The sequence below is a fragment of the Entelurus aequoreus genome, linkage group LG14, assembly GCF_033978785.1.
Source record: "Entelurus aequoreus isolate RoL-2023_Sb linkage group LG14, RoL_Eaeq_v1.1, whole genome shotgun sequence".
Lineage (NCBI taxonomy): Eukaryota > Metazoa > Chordata > Actinopteri > Syngnathiformes > Syngnathidae > Entelurus > Entelurus aequoreus.
Window position 1 is genome coordinate 35,533,244 of NC_084744.1, and position 18,278 is coordinate 35,551,521.

The 18,278-nt window shown below is 35.5% G+C and overlaps 1 protein-coding gene across 1 annotated transcript in view; it reads right to left on the reverse strand.

Annotated features, from left to right (window-relative positions):
* Positions 1-18,278, reverse strand: part of LOC133664282 (dual 3',5'-cyclic-AMP and -GMP phosphodiesterase 11A-like) — a 129,557-nt gene that overhangs the window by 52,977 nt on the left and 58,302 nt on the right. Inside the window, exons 6-7 of the mRNA XM_062068794.1 lie at positions 15,177-15,309; positions 1,340-1,415 (exon numbers count right to left, since the gene is read on the reverse strand). Coding sequence (XP_061924778.1) covers positions 1,340-1,415; positions 15,177-15,309 — 209 coding nt within the window. The remainder of the gene's footprint in view (positions 1-1,339; positions 1,416-15,176; positions 15,310-18,278) is intronic.

The following is an 18,278-nucleotide window of genomic DNA, read 5'->3' on the forward strand; positions in this document are numbered from 1 at the left end:
GTCGCCACAACAACAACAACAACAACAACAACAACAAACAATGACAAGACATCCTCATTATGCACCAATGAAGTTGCATTAAAATACATTTTCATAATTTTTTTGTACATTATGTATGATCTGTATTTCTTTAATAATTATGACAATTATTGTGGATTTTATTTCTTATTTTTTCCAAATTGCATGTTTTTCGATTTATTAAGTACCAGTTCGGGCACCATTTAAGCACCGGCCAAATTTTCCAAGTACCAATTCGGTACTAGTAGCACATTTCAGATTGTTGTTCCAACTCCATACAGTGGATAGCATTGTATTTCTACATCCTAACAAACCTTATATCAATTGGTAGTGTGGCAGAGAATAAGAAGACGTAGCAGGAGCGATCGGCGTTGCCAACTTAATGACCTTCTGACACCTCTAAACTGTCTCTTTCAGAAAAGCGACCAGCTACAAATCCAGCCACTTTTTCTGGTCTTATTGGACCAGAAAAACTTTTGGACTCTAGAATGAAATCATGTATCGTTTTTTTCAACACTCTCTTCTCACGAGCAACTCTGTCTAGCTTGTGTCATAAACAAAACACAAAAAGGGGCAACAGAAGACAGTTCATTTGTATTTCCAAATTCATGCTTTTTACTTACTTTTTGTCTCTACCACAGCATCTATAAAGAATACATGTACATGTGCCATGTAGGGCTGCAACAATTAATCAATTAAATAGATTAAAATCGATTATAAAAATAGTTGGCGATTAATTTAGTCATCGATTTGTTGGATCTATGCTATGCGCATGCGCAGAGGCAATTTAAAAAAAAATTTTTTTTATAAACTTTTATTTATAAACTGCAACATGTACAAACAGCTGAGAAACAATAATCAAAATAAGTATGGTGCCAGTATGCTGTTTTTTTTCAATAAAATACTGGAAAGGATAGAAATGTAGTTTGTCTCTTGTATCCGATTATTAATCGATTAATCGAAATAATAATCGACAGATTAATCGATTATCAAATTAATCGTTAGTTGCAGCCCTAGTGCCATGGCCAATTACGAATACAATGAATATGATTCTTAGCGCATTCAATGGATCGCAACTGGACTATCTAGGACTAAGACTAGATCTGACCAATTTAAGTCTATGAGCATGAACTGATGAAGAACCAAACAGTCCAGCTGCGATCGATTGAATGCCCTGAGAATGCAATGACCTTGATGAATGAGAACATCTATAGAAATGAATATGATACTGTCAATGTGTTTATTTATTTTGTCAATCGTCTACTATAAACAGACAGTCCCCTTAATAATTTGTCACATTGAATTAACTTGGTTAACTTACCGATAATTTGGTGATTGCTGTTCCATATAGGAACACAAAGCACTGAGCGGATGTGGAAGTCTGAAAACTGGTCCGCCTAAAAAAATGATGGTAAATACATTAATAACAACGATAACCATTCATCTGCATTGGAAACATATTTACATACACTGTACTCAGCATTATACTTGAAGTAATGAGACCTCAGAAGTTCCAGAACAAACATTTTACACAATACCCACCTGTTTAATATTAAACTCTTCATAAATTGTGTTTTTTCCACTGGGTTATTAATTATTAATTCATGCACCACCTCTGATGGAAGAGATATGGTATGTGGAGCTCGAAAGAGCCCATGGAGCTGAACAACCTGTATGGTTGATACAGAGCCTACAGGCAAGTGGTGGGTTTAGCACCAGGAGGACTAATATGCTCTGTTTGTGCAATTTCTGCTTAATGGCTCCAATGTCAAACACTGGATACCTGAAGCAGAAAGAGGCTTACAACACGTGTCTCTAATGATACTAACTGCTAAAAGCCCTTATCGCAATAATGGCTTAGTGGTGTTCGAAAATGCTAGGTTAACAGTTTCATTAAAGTTCATCACGTTTCCACTTTCACAACCCAACATTTCTGAAAAGAAGTAGGAAGAAGCATACTATATAATCTTAGCCTATCTCCATGTCTCAACACTTACTGATAGTTTGTTCATGTCTTGTGTTAACATTTCCGGCTTTATGCTTTTGCAGATGGTATAGGTAATAATGCACAGTTCTGACTCTTAACAATTAAAGGGGACCAATGATGATTTTAATCTACATTTAAAACACTTCCTTGTCGTCACTGGTGTGCCGTGAGATACAGTCTGGTGTGCCGTGGGATTTTGTAATTTCACCTAATTGGGTTGAAAATATTTTTTGCAAACCAGTAATTATAATGCGCAAATAATGTGCTGTTGTTGAGTGTCAGTGCTGTCTAGAGCTCGGCAGAGTAACCGTGTAATACTCTTCCATATCATCTATCTACAAAGCAATTAGCTACCTACTGCCACCTCAGTAGGTAGCTAATTGCTTTGTAGACGTCGGGAACATGGTTTGTCATGATCACAATATGAAGACGACAGCGGGAGGCAGTGTGCAGGTAAAAGGGTATCTTATGCTTAAACCAAAAATAAACAAAAGATGAGTGCTCCTAAAAAAAGGCATTGAAGCTTAGGGATGGCTATGCAGAACGAAACTAAAACTGAACTGGCTACAACGTTAAGAAAAACAGAATGCTGGACTACAGCAAAGACTTACAGCATGTGGAGCAGAGATGTCATCCACAAAGTACATCCGTACATGACATGACAACTATGTCCACACAAAGAAGGATAAAAACAACTGAAATAGTCTTGATTGATAAAACAAAGCAGGTGCGGGGAATAGCGCTCAAAGGAAGACATGAAACTGCTACAGGAAAATACCAACAAAACAGGAAAAGCCACCAAAATAGGAGCACAAGACACTACACACAGGAAAACACCAAAAAATACCAAATAACTCACGGCGTGATGTGACAAGTTGTGACACTACTTTGAGACAAGTATAGTGACGCAAGCTTGGTTATGGTTTAAATTCATATTCAACAATTGCGACAATGACTTTTTATTGTCAATATCAAGTTAAATGTTTAAATGATTTCTGCAGGTGGTGTGCCTTCGGATTTTTTCATTTAAAAAAATGTGCCTTGGCTCAAAAAAGGTTGAAAAACACTGGTCTAGATGATATGTATTGGATATGCTTTAGTGCAAATTTTACATTAATTTGCTTGACAGTCACTTTTATAACCATCTTTTTGAGTCTGTCTGCAAGAAGTTTGAGTGTGGAAATGTTCCCAGATTGCAAATTAAGAAACCACACCCCACCCTCTCCAAAAGTATCACAATTTATCTTTTGAAAATGTACGCAGTTGTGTACATTTATAGAAAAATATATCTTGAAGTGGTGGCTTTTATCTTTTTTCTAAATACGGTCGGAAAAAAATTGCATATATTATATAAACTCACCCAGTCACACCATTAGGTACACATGCACACTCTCCGATCGATTAAGAGAGAGCATAGAAAAGTAGTTTTTAGCAGCATTTATGTCACTGCATGTCGCACGTCAGTGTTATTATGCACATGCCACAATGAGATGAAGATACCATTTTATTTTACATTTATTTGTGTTTCTTCATGGCCTGAAGCAGAGGAGCTTCTCCCCCTTTGACTGCGAGTTGAAAAAAAGACCTACTTGTCACGATCGGCTTAGCCGGAGTAGGACCCAAACGCAGAGCATACAATAAATAATGACAGTAACAAAAAGAGCACTCAAAAATGAGTGAGGAAAAAATAACTAATGATGAACACTTTAAGTGTGAGGAACAGAATTCACACAGAAGGTGTGGAGATGTAACAGTTAACACTACACAGCAACACTGGGACTGAGCCACAGGGAATGAGAAGCGTGAGTGGAGCCAAAGCAGAGGAGATGTACACGACTGGAAGGGTGAATCATCAGGAATCTACTGCCGCCAAGTGAAGGGACTGGAGAGCTTAAGTAGTCAGAAGAAAATGATATATATATATATATATATATATATATATATATATATATATATATATATATATATATATATATATATATATATATATATATATATATATATATATATATACATATGTATATATATATATATATATATATATATATATATATATATATATATATATATATATATATATATATATATATATATATTATTTTATTTTATTTATTTATTTATCTATATCTATACATATATATATATATATATATATATATATATATATATATATATATATATATATATATATATATATATATATATATATATATATATATATATATATATGTAACCAATGCAGATGAATGGTTATCGTTGTTATTAATGTATGTATGTATGTATGTATGTATGTATGTATGTATGTATGTATGTATGTTTATATATATATATATATATATATATATATATATATATATATATGTATATGTGTGTGTATATATATATATACACTATTTCCCTCAAATTATGTAGTAATTTCATGTGGTTTATTATGTACACTTTTAGTATCATTTACAGCTAAATGTGTACATTTGGACTCATTTTATTAATTACAAAAAGTTAGTAGGGGATACCGAATATTTCAGCAATTTTCTGTGCTGCCATAAAATGTGTCCCCCTTCTGTATTCTTCAATTGATATACCAACTTCATGTGGTTTATTATGTACATATTTAGCATAATCAACAACAAAACTTGTGAATTTGGACTCATTTTTATTAATCACAAAAAAGTTAGTAGGTGATAGCTGATTTCAGCCAATTTTTTTCATTTTTGCAAGACTTTTTAATGTGATGCTCAACCTATTAAACAATAATGAAAACGTTATTGTTACATCAAAAAGATAGATACTGTAGAAAAATACACTTTAATAAAGTTAGAACATTAACAATGCCTCTCAAAAGTACTTAACAATAGTCATACAAAAAATATCACTTGCAATTTATTTTTGGGCAACAACACAAGCGAAAGATAAATAAGAACAACAATCACATTGGCACAAAAGTTTAACAACCTATACATATTACTAGGGACTAGGGCTGTCAAAATAACAAGTTAATCATGTGATTACTCAGAAAATATTATATCAGTAATCATGTAAAGACTTAAGTTTAATCATGCAATTTATTTTGGCTGTACTCTGTCTTTTAGCTCAACTGCTGTACCGTCAATGATCAGATCGATGCGTAAGTCAGTACAAAAATGAGGAAGAAAACTGACTGCTGTGATCGCTGGCAAATTCCCTTACACAATACACCCTAGAAGAATTTTAGATAAAACTTTCTAAGTTTTGTGCAAATACTGTAAATGACATGGATTCAAGTGAAACATTTAAAAACATTCCTGGATGACATTCTCAGAATAAAATTGTACCTGTGTAAGCTTCCATTAATGACCTGTAGATGTGGCGCTTTTTAATGATCTACATACAGGTGAGAATAATCAATTACATTTGTCATATGCATGTATGCCCTGGCACACCATTATCATAATTTCATGACAGAAACAAAAAACTTTTTACACTTTTATACTGAAATAAATACACCTACAACCACAAAATATAGAAAAAACTAGCGGCAGCGGTAAGGTTTAGATCTATAAAGGAAAGAAGAAAGTGAGTGAATGTTTATAACTGAAAACATTTACACATGCATAAAAAATTTTTTTCTTTTGTATTTTTTTTTTAATTAATGAAGTAACGTTTATGACGAAAAACAATATAGAATGTAAGATATAACAGGATAACGTATACATTTATCATTTTTTTCAAAACGCTTACAAGAATGTGGGACCCCATTTTTATGACTTGATGGGTCCCCATTTTGAAAATTCCTAGTGCTAAGACTGTATACATATACACTAGGGCTGTGAATCTTTGGATGTCCCACGATTCGATTCAATATTGATTCTTGGGGTCACGATTCGATTCAAAATCGATTTTTTTTTTTTGTCAATTCAACACGATTCTCGATTCAAAAACGATTTTTCCCCGATTCAAAACGATTCTCTATTCATTCAATACATAGTTGGCAAAAATCTTAGCCACACGATTATCTAATGTAATAGGAAAATTAATTCATACTGACCAAACTGGCTTTGTGGAAGGTCGACAATCTTCAGACAATACAAGGAAATTGTTTAATGTTATTTATTATGCTAGAAGTCTCCCTTATCCCACAGCAGTATATACTATTGATGCGGAGAAGGCATTCGACCGCATAAACTGGTCATTTAAGTTTTGCACATTACGTAATTTGAATTTGGAGATAATTTTATACAATGGATTAAGATGCTTTATACAAGGCCCATGGCATCAGTCAAAACCAATAATCATATTTCAGAACCTTTTTCGTTAAAAAGAGGAGTAAAACAGGGATGTCCTGCATCTGGATTATTATTTAATTTGGTTATTGAACCCTTAGCTACGAAAATAAGAAGTGAAAATAATATTCATGGTATAAAAATGGTCTCTCAGTATAATAAGCTATCGATGTATTGTGATGACATAATTCTCTACCTGTCACATGTTAACTCCTCTCTTCACTATATCAATAATGTCATCACTGAATATGGCTGTTTATCAGGGTATAAAGTCAATTGGGACAAATGTGACATATTACCACTTAATAAACACTGCAAGAAATCACAAGTTCAGAACTCCAAAATTAAATGGAAAGAGGCAGAAATCATATATCTAGGACTACACATTACACCAAAGGTTGTCTTGTACACAAGATAAAGGAAGACTACAATTACCAAACTTCTTACATTATTATATCTCCTTCGGTTGTGAACAAGCAAGCCACTTATTTCATTCTTCTGCAGATAAGGACTGGATCAACATAGAAAAAAATATGTTAATGAATTTGGACATTAATGTGGGGAGTTTTTATTATATTAAAAAAATACCTAATGAATTGAGGCAGAGCCCAATAGAAGCCACCTTTAACATTCTAAAACTGTGTCACAAAATACTAGGAATCAAGTCAATGACATCTGTAAATCAACCGCTTTGGTACAATCCTAATTTCATTATTAATAAAAATGTGGTTAAATGGACAACATGGAAAGACAGAGGTATTAATAAACCTCATCATATTATTAATAAAACTCCTTTAAACCGTTCAATGATTTAGTTGATCAATATAATGTACCCAGAAATAATTTTTTAAATGTTATCTCTTTAAAACACGCTGTAAATAAATTCATATCCTCTGAAAGTATGTCTTTAAATAGCCATGAACTGGAAGATGCACTTTTTAATCAAGATACATTTAAGAAATTAATTAAACTATTTTATGGAATAATAAATGAACACCACACTAGAAATGCAAATGATGCATGTGTTCGGAAATGGATGATGGACTTAAACATTTTAGATGAAAGAGACATATCATGGAATTATATTTGGAAAAATGCCAATAAGCCCTTTAGAAGCATTAAAGATAAACTGACTCAATTTAAGATATTGAATATATTGTATTCTACATCTTCTCAGCTGTTTAAAATTGGTGTAGTAGATAGCAAGTTATGTATGAAGTGTCGGGCAGCCGACACTTCATACATTTATTGTGGGAATGTCAGAGAATAAAAGAGTTATGGTTGAAAACAACAAAAGAAGCAATCACAGTCCTTAATATAAACATCCCAATGACACTGCAAACTTGTATTCTTGGGGATCTCCATCAATTTAGTAACGTGTCATCAAAGAGTAAAAATGCATTTCTTTCAATATGCATAATAACAAAAAGGGTAACATTAAAAAAATGGATAGATGTTGATAGTCCAACTCATACTGACTGGTACACACAAGCTATGGAGATGATATCAGTAGAAAAAACTATATTTAGTTTAGATAAAATGCGGCTGCTAGACTTTTGACAAAAACAAGAAAGTTTGATCATATTACGTCTATACTGGCTCACTTGCACTGGCATCCTGTGCACCTAAGATGCGACTTTAAGGTTTTACTACTTACGTATAAAATACTACACGGTCAAGCTCCTGCCTATCTTGCCGATTGTATTGTACCATATGTCCCGGCAAGAAATCTGCGTTCAAAGAACTCCGGCTTATTAGTGATTCCCAGAGCCCAAAAAAAGTCTGCGGGCTATTCCAATATTATGGAATGCCCTCCCGGTAAAAGTTAGAGATGCTACCTCAGTAGAAGCATTTAAGTCTCATCTTAAAACTCATTTGTATACTCTAGCCTTTAAATAGACTCCCTTTTTAGACCAGTTGATCTGCCGTTTCTTTTCTTTTCTACTCTGCTCCGGGGTGGACCGCTAGCCTGTTCATCGGATGGGGACATCTCTATGCTGCTGACCCGTCTCCGCTCGGGATGGTTCCTGCTGGCCCCACCACGGACTGGACTTTCGCTGATGTGTTGGACTTTCACAATATTATGTCAGACCCACTCGACATCCATTGCTTTCGGTCTCCCCTAGAGGGGGGGGGGGGGGGGGGGTTACCCACATATGCGGTCCTCTCCAAGGTTTCTCATAGTCATTCACATTGACGTCCCACTGGGGTGAGTTTTCCTTGCCCGTATGTGGGCTCTGTACCGAGGATGTCGTTGTGGCTTGTACAGCCCTTTGAGACACTTGTGATTTAGGGCTATATAAATAAACATTGATTGATTGATTGATAATAATGAGTCATATATTGGAATATGGGATCCATTATTTAAATTTGTTTTAACTATTAAATTAACCAAAATATGACTTATTATATAATTGTGGAAAATATTGGACACAATGTGTTGTCAAGTTTATGAGATGCGATGCAAGTAAGCCACTGTGACACTATTGTTCTTTTTTTTATTTTTTTTTATTAATGTCTGTAATGATAATATCAATGAGGGATTTTTAATCACTGCTATGTTGAAATTGTTACTAATATTGATACTGTTGTTGATAATATTCATTTTTGTCTCACTACTTTTAGATTGTTCCGTGTCATGTTTGTGTGTCCTCAATTGCTCTGTTTATTGCTATTCTGAATGTTGCTGGGTTGGGTTTGGTTTTGAAATTGTATTACATTATTATTGTTGTGTATTGTTTTCATTTAAAAAAAATAAAAAATAATTTTTTTTTGATTTTGAATCAAATCGTGACCCCAAGAATCGATTTTGAATCGAATCGTGGGACACCCAAAGCTTCACAGCCCTAATATATATATATATATTTATTTATATATATATATATATATATATATATATATATATATATATATATATATATATATATATATATATATATATATATATATATATATATATATATATATATATATATATATATATATATATATATATATATATATACACACATTTTGTATATATATACATTATGTTTATGTTCCATTACAGTAAGTGTGTTTATCCTAAACATTCTTGCCACATCATTACACATAAAATAAAATATTTTAGTCTTTTTTTGGACATATACCACAATAATATCGTGCCATGGGCTTAATACCATGATAATCTCATATTGTGAGATGTTGATACTGTTACATCCCTAATCAAGACTAATCATTGTTCTGCAGGTGCTTTTTTGCATATTCATTGAGTGCGTCTGAAAGTTATGTGCAAACTGGCGGTTGTGTGACCCACCCATAATGTGTCACATTTTTGTGTTGATTTATTTATTTTATTTTGTGGTTTGAATTCGTTTTTGGAGCTGTCATTCCACATTTATCACTATTCAAATTGGTCAGTAGGGGGCAGTAGGGCGTTTCTTCCCAATTGAATGCTATTACCTGCAGACCAGAAGCTTCTCGTCATTCTGATGAGAGCGACCAGTCTGTAAACATCTGAAACGTTCTGTGTGATTTTTCCTCCTGTATAACAGGTTAGTTTTGGTGAATCCACTCACTGAATAATATCCATGTGATCTTTATAAGTTTAAGTATACATTCTGATGGTGGAGCCTAACTCTAAAGTGTTTGTGAGTTGTAGTTTGTATTTGTGAATGAATCCAGTGCACAGCTGCATTAATCAATACAAAATGGCGACGTGAGTGTGCAATGTTTGTATAGGAACTTCTGATCCTAATTCAGACTCCCAAATTAGAGCTCCCATTTTCTTATTGATTTTACAATGTATATTTGTGTAATGTGTGTGTTCTGAAAGAGGTTTTACATGCTATTTTGTTGTGTTTAGACATGGTTATATAAGTTAAGCTCTCAGGAATGGTCAATGAACATTTCAAGTACAGTAACTTAAAGCTGCTATTATAAGAAGAAGAATATGAAGAAAAGTAAAGTATTTAAATGAATGTTGCTAAATTGTGCATTAAGTTAAAGGTGAATATTCCTGAGAAAGATAAGACAGTGAAATAATGTCTAATTGGGCACTATATTGTATGTTTTGGAGTGATGATGTGGGTTGTGTGAAAATATATGGCAAAGGCATACAGTATTGTTATGGTAATTATAACTCCAGTGATACAGTAACGGTTTAATGATAGTTTATGGAGTGTTTTGATGAAAATAGAGGTGAAGATAAAGTAAAAGACATGTACATGATAACACAAAGTGACAAAATATATGGGAAATGAAGTGAATTGTGGATTTCTAATTTCTGTTAATAAATTCTGATGAGAGCGACCAGTCTGTAAACATCTGAAACGTTCTGTGTGATTTTTCCTCCTGTATAACAGGACATTATTATCTGACTGCTTGTCCTGGCTACCTGGGACCTGCAACAGTTGCGCACACGGCAGTGAGAAAAGAAGTAACCGCGCTACAAACACAGATGTTGGACAGAGAATCATCCGTTCTACGTATGCTTGTCAACATAAATGGACTGTCAGATATTAAGATGACAAGATATATTGTCTATTCAGCAATATAATTGTATAATTTTATAGCTGCTGGATGACTTAAGGGGATAATAAAAACAAATTCAATTGATGCGTTTTGTTGTCTGCTGCTATATTAATAATATAATATATAATATAACTCCTGCATGAAAGAACGTCTTTCAGTATGTACTTTCTTACATGTGGATCATTCCAGATGCATGAATGTGCTGCTTTTGAAATGGTACGCCGCCTCTGAGCCAAGTGCACCATCAGCACGCTAAAAATAGTTTCTGTTGTCAGTAGACTGTGATTCTATATTGCAGAAAAAGTATTAAAGATTATAGATGTGTGCTCTTAGTTCAACAACATCGCAAACAGGTTGGAGAGCACGATAACGTGAATGTGGAGGGCACATAATGCCTTTAGTACAAGCAAAAACCTCCTTTTAAATAGGGCGGCCTGCACCACGTTTCATGCAGTCTTTGTAGATGAAACACAGTACAATTACTAATAGTACATGCAATTTTATAGTTTGCACAGACTGTTTAGTGTGTGATATTTGGATCTTAGTAGATCAGGCCCCTAATGTCTGAATAAGTGCCTTCACTAGGTGGTGACGTCACGACGTAGCCAGACAGTCATCCAAAACTGCGTGCAAACTCAAGGCAAAATGCATGAACTTTAAAGGCCTACTGAAACCCACTACTACCGACCACACAGTCTGATAGTTTATATATCAATGATGAAATCTTAACATTGCAACACATGCCAATACGGCCGGGTTAACTTATAAAGTGCAATTTTAAATTTCCCGCCACACTTCCGCTTGATAACGTCTCGGTATGATGACGTATGCGCGTGACGTAGCCAGTTTAACAGAGGTATGGCTTCCCCATTGAAGCCAATACGAAATAGCTCTGTTTTCATCTCATTATTCCACAGTATTCTGGACATCTGTGTTGGTGAATCTGTTGCAATTTGTTCATTGCATTATGGAGAAAGAAGCTGAGCAAGCAAAGAAGTTGTCGGTGCGAAGCTGATATTTTGCGAGGGAAGTCAGCAACACAACACAGCCGGTGTTTGTTTACATTCCCGAAAGATGCAGTCAAGATCGAAGAACTCGGACAACAGAGACTCTAACCAGGAGGACTTTGATTTGGATACACAGACGCGATACCGTGAGTACGTAGCTGTGCTTCCAAACATTTGATCGCTTGCTATAACTAGCTCGAGCTAGGAGCTAGGTGTTTTTATGCGGGATTAATTTGTGGCATATTAAATATAAGCCTGGTTGTGTTGTGGCTAATAGAGTATATATATGTCTTGTGTTTATTTACTGTTGTAGTCATTCCCAGCTGAATATCAGGTCCCACCCGCGCGCTTCCAAACATTTGATCGCTTGCCCGTACGTGCGTGTCACGTACGTAACTTTGGTTAAATATATAAGCTTTATGAACCTTGGGTTAGGTGAACGGTCCTTTGGGCTGAGTGAGTGTGTGTGTTGTGCAGGTGTTTGAATTGTATTGGCGGGTTATATATACGGGATCCCGTCCATATTACCCGCTCGAGCTATAACTAGCTCGAGCTAGTAGCTAGGAGCTAGCATAACAAACACCTACGTGTTTGTTATGCGGGATTAATTTGTGGCATATTAAATATAAGCCTGGGTGTGTTGTGGCTAATAGAGTATATATTTGTCTTGTGTCTATTTACTGTTGTAGTCATTCCCAGCTGAATATCAGGTCCCACCCACGTGCTTCCAAACATTTGATTGCCTGCCCGTACGTGCGTCTCATGTACGTAACTTTGGTTAAATATATAAGCTTTATGAACCTTGGGTTAGGTGAACGGTTCTTTGGGCTGAGTGACTGTGTGTGTTGTGCAGGTGTTTGAATTGTATTGGCGGGTTATATATACGGGATCCCGTCCATATAACCCGCTCGAGCTAGTTATAGCTAGTAGCTAGGAGCTAGCATAACAAACACCTAGGTGTTTTTATGCGGGATTAATTTGTGGCATATTAAATATAAGCCTGGTTGTGTTGTGGCTAATAGAGTATATATATGTCTTGTGTTTATTTACTGTTGTAGTCATTCCCAGCTGAATATCAGGTCACCCCCGGCTCTCACAGCATCTTCCCTATCTGAATCGCTTCCACTCCCCACTAGTCCTTCACTTGCATTTTTCTCATCCACAAATCTTTCATCCTCGCTCAAATTAATGGGGAAATCGTCGCTTTCTCGGTCCGAATCTCTCTCACTTCTGGCGGCCATCATTATAAACAATAAGGAACTTTGTGGATATGTTCAATTAACTACGTCACGCTACTTCCGGTAGGGGCAAGCCTTTTTTTTATCAGATACCAAAAGTTGCGATCTTTATCGTCGTTGTTTTATATTAAATCCTTTCAGCAAAAATATGGCAATATCGCGAAATGATCAAGTATGACACATAGAATAGATCTGCTATCCCCATTTAAATAAAAAAAAATCATTTCAGTAGGCCTTTGAGCTTTAACGCTTTGGTATTGTTTAACATAAGTATCCAACAATGTAACAACATTTATAAGTCAAAAAAGACTAAATTGTTGTTGTTCTGTTGTTGTTATTGTTGCGTTTGCTGTTGTTGACTCTATGTCTTATCCCCCTCTTGTCCCCGCAATTTCCCCCTCCGTATCCTTTTTTTCTCTTTCTATCCCCTACATTTAATAAAGTCAAATACAAATAAGGCAACAAGAGAAGTATCCCACACTTTTCTTTTGTAAAGTAAATTCGTACAGCCAATATGGGCATCTACATCAACTATGTGACTTGCCTGAGTAGCTGGACAGGACAAAAAATAAAAAAGACTAAATTCATCATAGATCCCTTTTTACGAAACGTTTGTCGTTGTGGTTGGAGTTTTTTTTTCCCAAATGCCTTGCTGGTATTGTGTTTGTTTATTGTTTATTGTGACGGGCAATATTATTTTCAAACCATCAATGAAGGACAGTAAGGAGGCACAAAAAATCGGTTTGCATCCAAATCGCCATTTTTATTCATCCCGATTATAAATCGATTCATAATTTTCTAAAAACTATTTGAAAAAAAACCCTAATATTTTTCTTTTTTTTTTATAAGAATCTATTTTTAAAAATACACTCTTAGGCAATCTCCATGGAACCAGAACAAACTTTTCTAACTTCTAACCTGTTTTCATCATACTTGTGTGAATGCTTTTCAGCATTCCCGCATAAAAAAAAGAATCGTTTGAATCGAAAATTGTGTTGAATCGTTTCTGAATCGAATTGTCACCCCAGGACTCCAATCGAATTGTTAGGCGCTCAAAGATTCCAACCCCTAAAAGGACAGTCTGTATTGCTCCCCCTCACTGGTACACCAATTGCAGGCTTGGTAAATGGTAGGCTAGATCAGTGATTTTCAACAAGTGTGCCATGAGATATTGTCTGGTGTGCCGTGGGAAATTATGCAACTTCACCTAATTGGTCCAAAAAAGATTTTTTGCAAATCAATAATCATAATAATGTGTGTGTTGTCTAGTGCTCGTGCTGTGTAGAGCTTGGCAGGGTAATCTTGTAATACTCCATATCAGTAGGTGGCAGCAGGAAGTTCATTGCTTTGTAGAAGTTGGAACGCGTCGAGGATGGTTTGTCGTGATCCCAATATGCAGAGCACAGTGAGAGACAGCGTGCAGGTAAAAAGGTATGTAACGCTAAAACCAAAAATTAACAAAAGGCCAGTCCCGCTAGGAAAAGGCACTGAAGCATAAGGATGGCTATGTAAAACAAAAGTAAAACTGAACTGGCTACAAAGTCAACAAAAACAGAATGCTGGACGACAGTAAAAACTTACAGCGTGTGGAGCAAAGACAACGTCCACAAAGCACATCCCTACATGATATGACAATCAACAATGTCCCCACAAAGAAGGGTAGCATACGCACAACTTCAATAGTATTGATTGCGAAAACAAAGCAGGTGCGGGCAATAGCACTCAAAGGAAGGCGTAAAGCTGCTACAGGAGAACACCAAAAAAACAAGAAGAGTCACCAAAATAACAGCGCAAGACAGTAACTAAAGCACTACACACAGGAAACAACAACAAACTCAAAATAAGGCACGACAACCTGGTGGAGTTTCATTTTTTAACCTTTTCTGTTGGTGGTGTGCCTCCGTATTTTTTTAATGAAAACAATGTGCCTTGGCTCAAAAAAGGTTGAAAAACACTGGGCTACATATCCATACACTTGGAAATTTTGGCAATAAAAACATCAGAAAAATCGCACATGGCTGATAAACATGCATTTATCAGGAATTACAGTGCAGAAAGCTAAAATTATGTTCACAAGAAATATATTTGGCAACTTAAGTCAACTTTGATGGTACATAAGACAGTATTGTTGTATGTGATTTCAGAGTTTGGTTACCTCAGCATCAAAGCGAGGGTCCTGGTAAGCGTCGCTGATGTTTACAGGAAGTCCAGTGGATGCGACCAGCTCGGCAATGCTGTTATTGATGAGCCAATCAGAGTAAGAAGACTTTTCCATACTGTCCTTGAAGCTAGAGAGAGAACATGAAGAATATGAAAAGAATAGAAGATGTATCCTTCCCCCTGGCCCGCTCTTATTTTTAATAAAGAATAAATTAGTAACCAACATTTCTAAGAGGTGTTTTTTGGAAAATGCACTACAGTCAAGGAAAGCAGGTTTATTTTCACGAGCGCTGCAACATGGCAAAGCCATACTGTACAGTACACACTGATGTCTTTTGACTTTTGTGAACTCTCTTGATGATGCATTTAATAAACCGGGTATACAGTTGGTATCATAATTCTCCTGTAGCATATTATGTCATGAAAAGTTGAATGTGTGATCAACTTCCTGTTTGCCAAACGCCCCCACACTATCACAAAAACCATGCACCCTGCTGACTTTCCCTCCTTTCACTGTGAGACAGTTAATGTTTTGTGTGGTTCGCTCTGTCTGTAAAGACGGCAAATATATTCGCTAGATTAGACACATGTATCTTACACACCTCATGTTACTTCTTGTCTGTTTTCAATGATGGTGCACTGCTTGTTTGCAACACTGGAAACGTACAGTGCACTATGATGGGGCGGTATAGCTCGGTTGGTAGGGTGGCCGTGCCAGCAACTTGAGGGTTCCAGGTTCGATCCTAGCTTCTGCCATCCTAGTCACTGCCGTTGTGTCCTTGAGCAAGACACTTTACCCACCTGCTCTCAGTGCCACCCACATTGGTTTAAATGTAACTTAGATATTGGGTTTCACTATGTAAAGCGCTTTGAGTCACTAGAGAAAAGCGCTATATAAATATTATTGACTTGACTTCACTTCACTACAACAACATTTATGTTTCAATACTTTGCACATGTAGGCAAACAACCGTTCATATTTACTGTACGTATTATTATAGATTAAAAAAATAAGGTTTACTGCTTAGGATATTATTATAGAACCATGGCCGAAGGGAAAAAAATTGAGAAGACTTCCCCCGTTTACATTGCTGCATATCTCAAGATGCAATACTGCATAGTTTTAAACAGTGTTTGTTAAGGTTAAGACATAATTACTGTAACTACACACTACGAGTGTTCCCAAAGTACAAAGAAGAACAATTATGATAAACTTCTTGAACCTTTAAAAAAATTAGATAATGATTATTTAAGTATTTAATATTTGTTAACTTACTTATGGTATATTATTTATGTATTCACTGTTCTGTTAAAAACAGAGAATCCAATCCAATCCACTTTATTTATATAGCACATTTAAACAACAAAAATGTTTCCAAAGTGCTGCAAAAAAATATTAAAAACAAGATTCAAATACTATCCTTAGCGCCACTAATGACTGAATAAAAACAATATAAAAATAAATATGATTAAAAACGATTTTAAAGGGTAAAGCCAATTAAAACAATAAATAGAAATACAAATTTAAAAACACAGAGGACCACACAACTAACGTAATGTTAAAAGCCAGAGAATTAAAGTGGGGCCCCTATCTCCCCTGGTTTTAAGTCTGGTCTTGGGCACCACGAGCTGGAGCTGGCTCTCGGACCTCAGAGCGCGTGCAGGAGTGTAAATTTGGATGAGGTCTGAGATATAATGAGGTGCCAGTCCATGCAGAGCTTTAAAACCAAACAGCAAAATGTTTTAAATCAATTCCAAAATGAACAGGGAGCCAGTGCAAAGTCTCAAGAATTGGGGTTGTATGCTCGTGTTTCCTGGCCGCTTTTAAAAGTCGTGCTGCCCCGTTCTGGACTAACTGCAACCAGGATACAACTGCTATGATATGAAAAAGGGTAGTAGTAAATAAGCTCTGCTTCTTCCTACTCCTTTTTGAAACAACTGTTATGTGTTGTAATATTATTTTGTGTTAATGAGTGTAGTTAGAATTATGTTTAGTCTCTTTGCCCTGTTCTCCACTCCACAGGCATATTGTATGCCTATGCTTTACAATTAAAGTAGGTGTGCCAATGGAGACCCTTGGGCTTCCATGAAGCAAAAGTGCAACAAATCCCCCATTACCTTCGTTACATGTAGCGAACCTATGTAGCTTAACTACATTTTCCAGTAGCTTCACTACTTTTTAAACGAATAGCGTTTTCTGTAGTTTAGCTATTTTTAGACCCATGTAGCAGGTAGTTTGGCTACAAAGCTACAAAAAAAAAAGAGGGAAAAGAGAAAGAAAAAAAAGAGATAGAAATGGACTAGTGCAACTTCATGGGCAGGGGACAAAAATATATGGGAAAAATCCATGATGATTGGTTGGTTTACTATGATGAGTCACGATTGGTTTAACCAATCGTGACAATACATTGCGGACAGGCCAATCGTGTCGTTCTCGCCATTACCGGATCTAAATTGGCTGTCAAAATGTACCAACTTGTTGGAATTTTCCTCAGCCTTCTTCTGCCCAGGTGAGATGCAAGATTTATGATCTATAATAAATTACCAAGGAGCAGGGAAGCGAGGAAACAGCTGACTACTCGATGATGTAAACAAAGCAGCATAAACTTTGTCTGCGTTAGCGCTTATAATCACTAGTACTTGGTTAATTTTCAAGTCACAACATGTAAAAAAAAGTATTTTTGGCGCTTTTTGGATGGTTATTTATTGGGTTTCATAGGCGGAATAGAGGACCTCCCATTGGCTTTGCTGTAAGCTGACTTTTATTTGTTTATTTACAAATTGAAATGCATCAAAATAAATCTATCCGTCTTCATGTCTTTCATAATAATTGTGAACGATAGGCAAAATTCTAAAAAAGTGCACTTCCCCTTTAATGTCTCTTTTGTGAGACAAATATGTTTAGGTTATTGACATTTTTCCAGTGTGGTTTCTGTTAAGAGTAATTTATCCTGTGCTGAAAAGTCATCGTTAGAGTATATATTATGGTGTTTATTTATCATTATTATTGTTTCACTGCATTTTATTGAATTTGTTCCCTGTGTGTTTTCCCTCATTTTGTACATGGTAGGCAATTTTAAAAGACAAAAGGCATGTT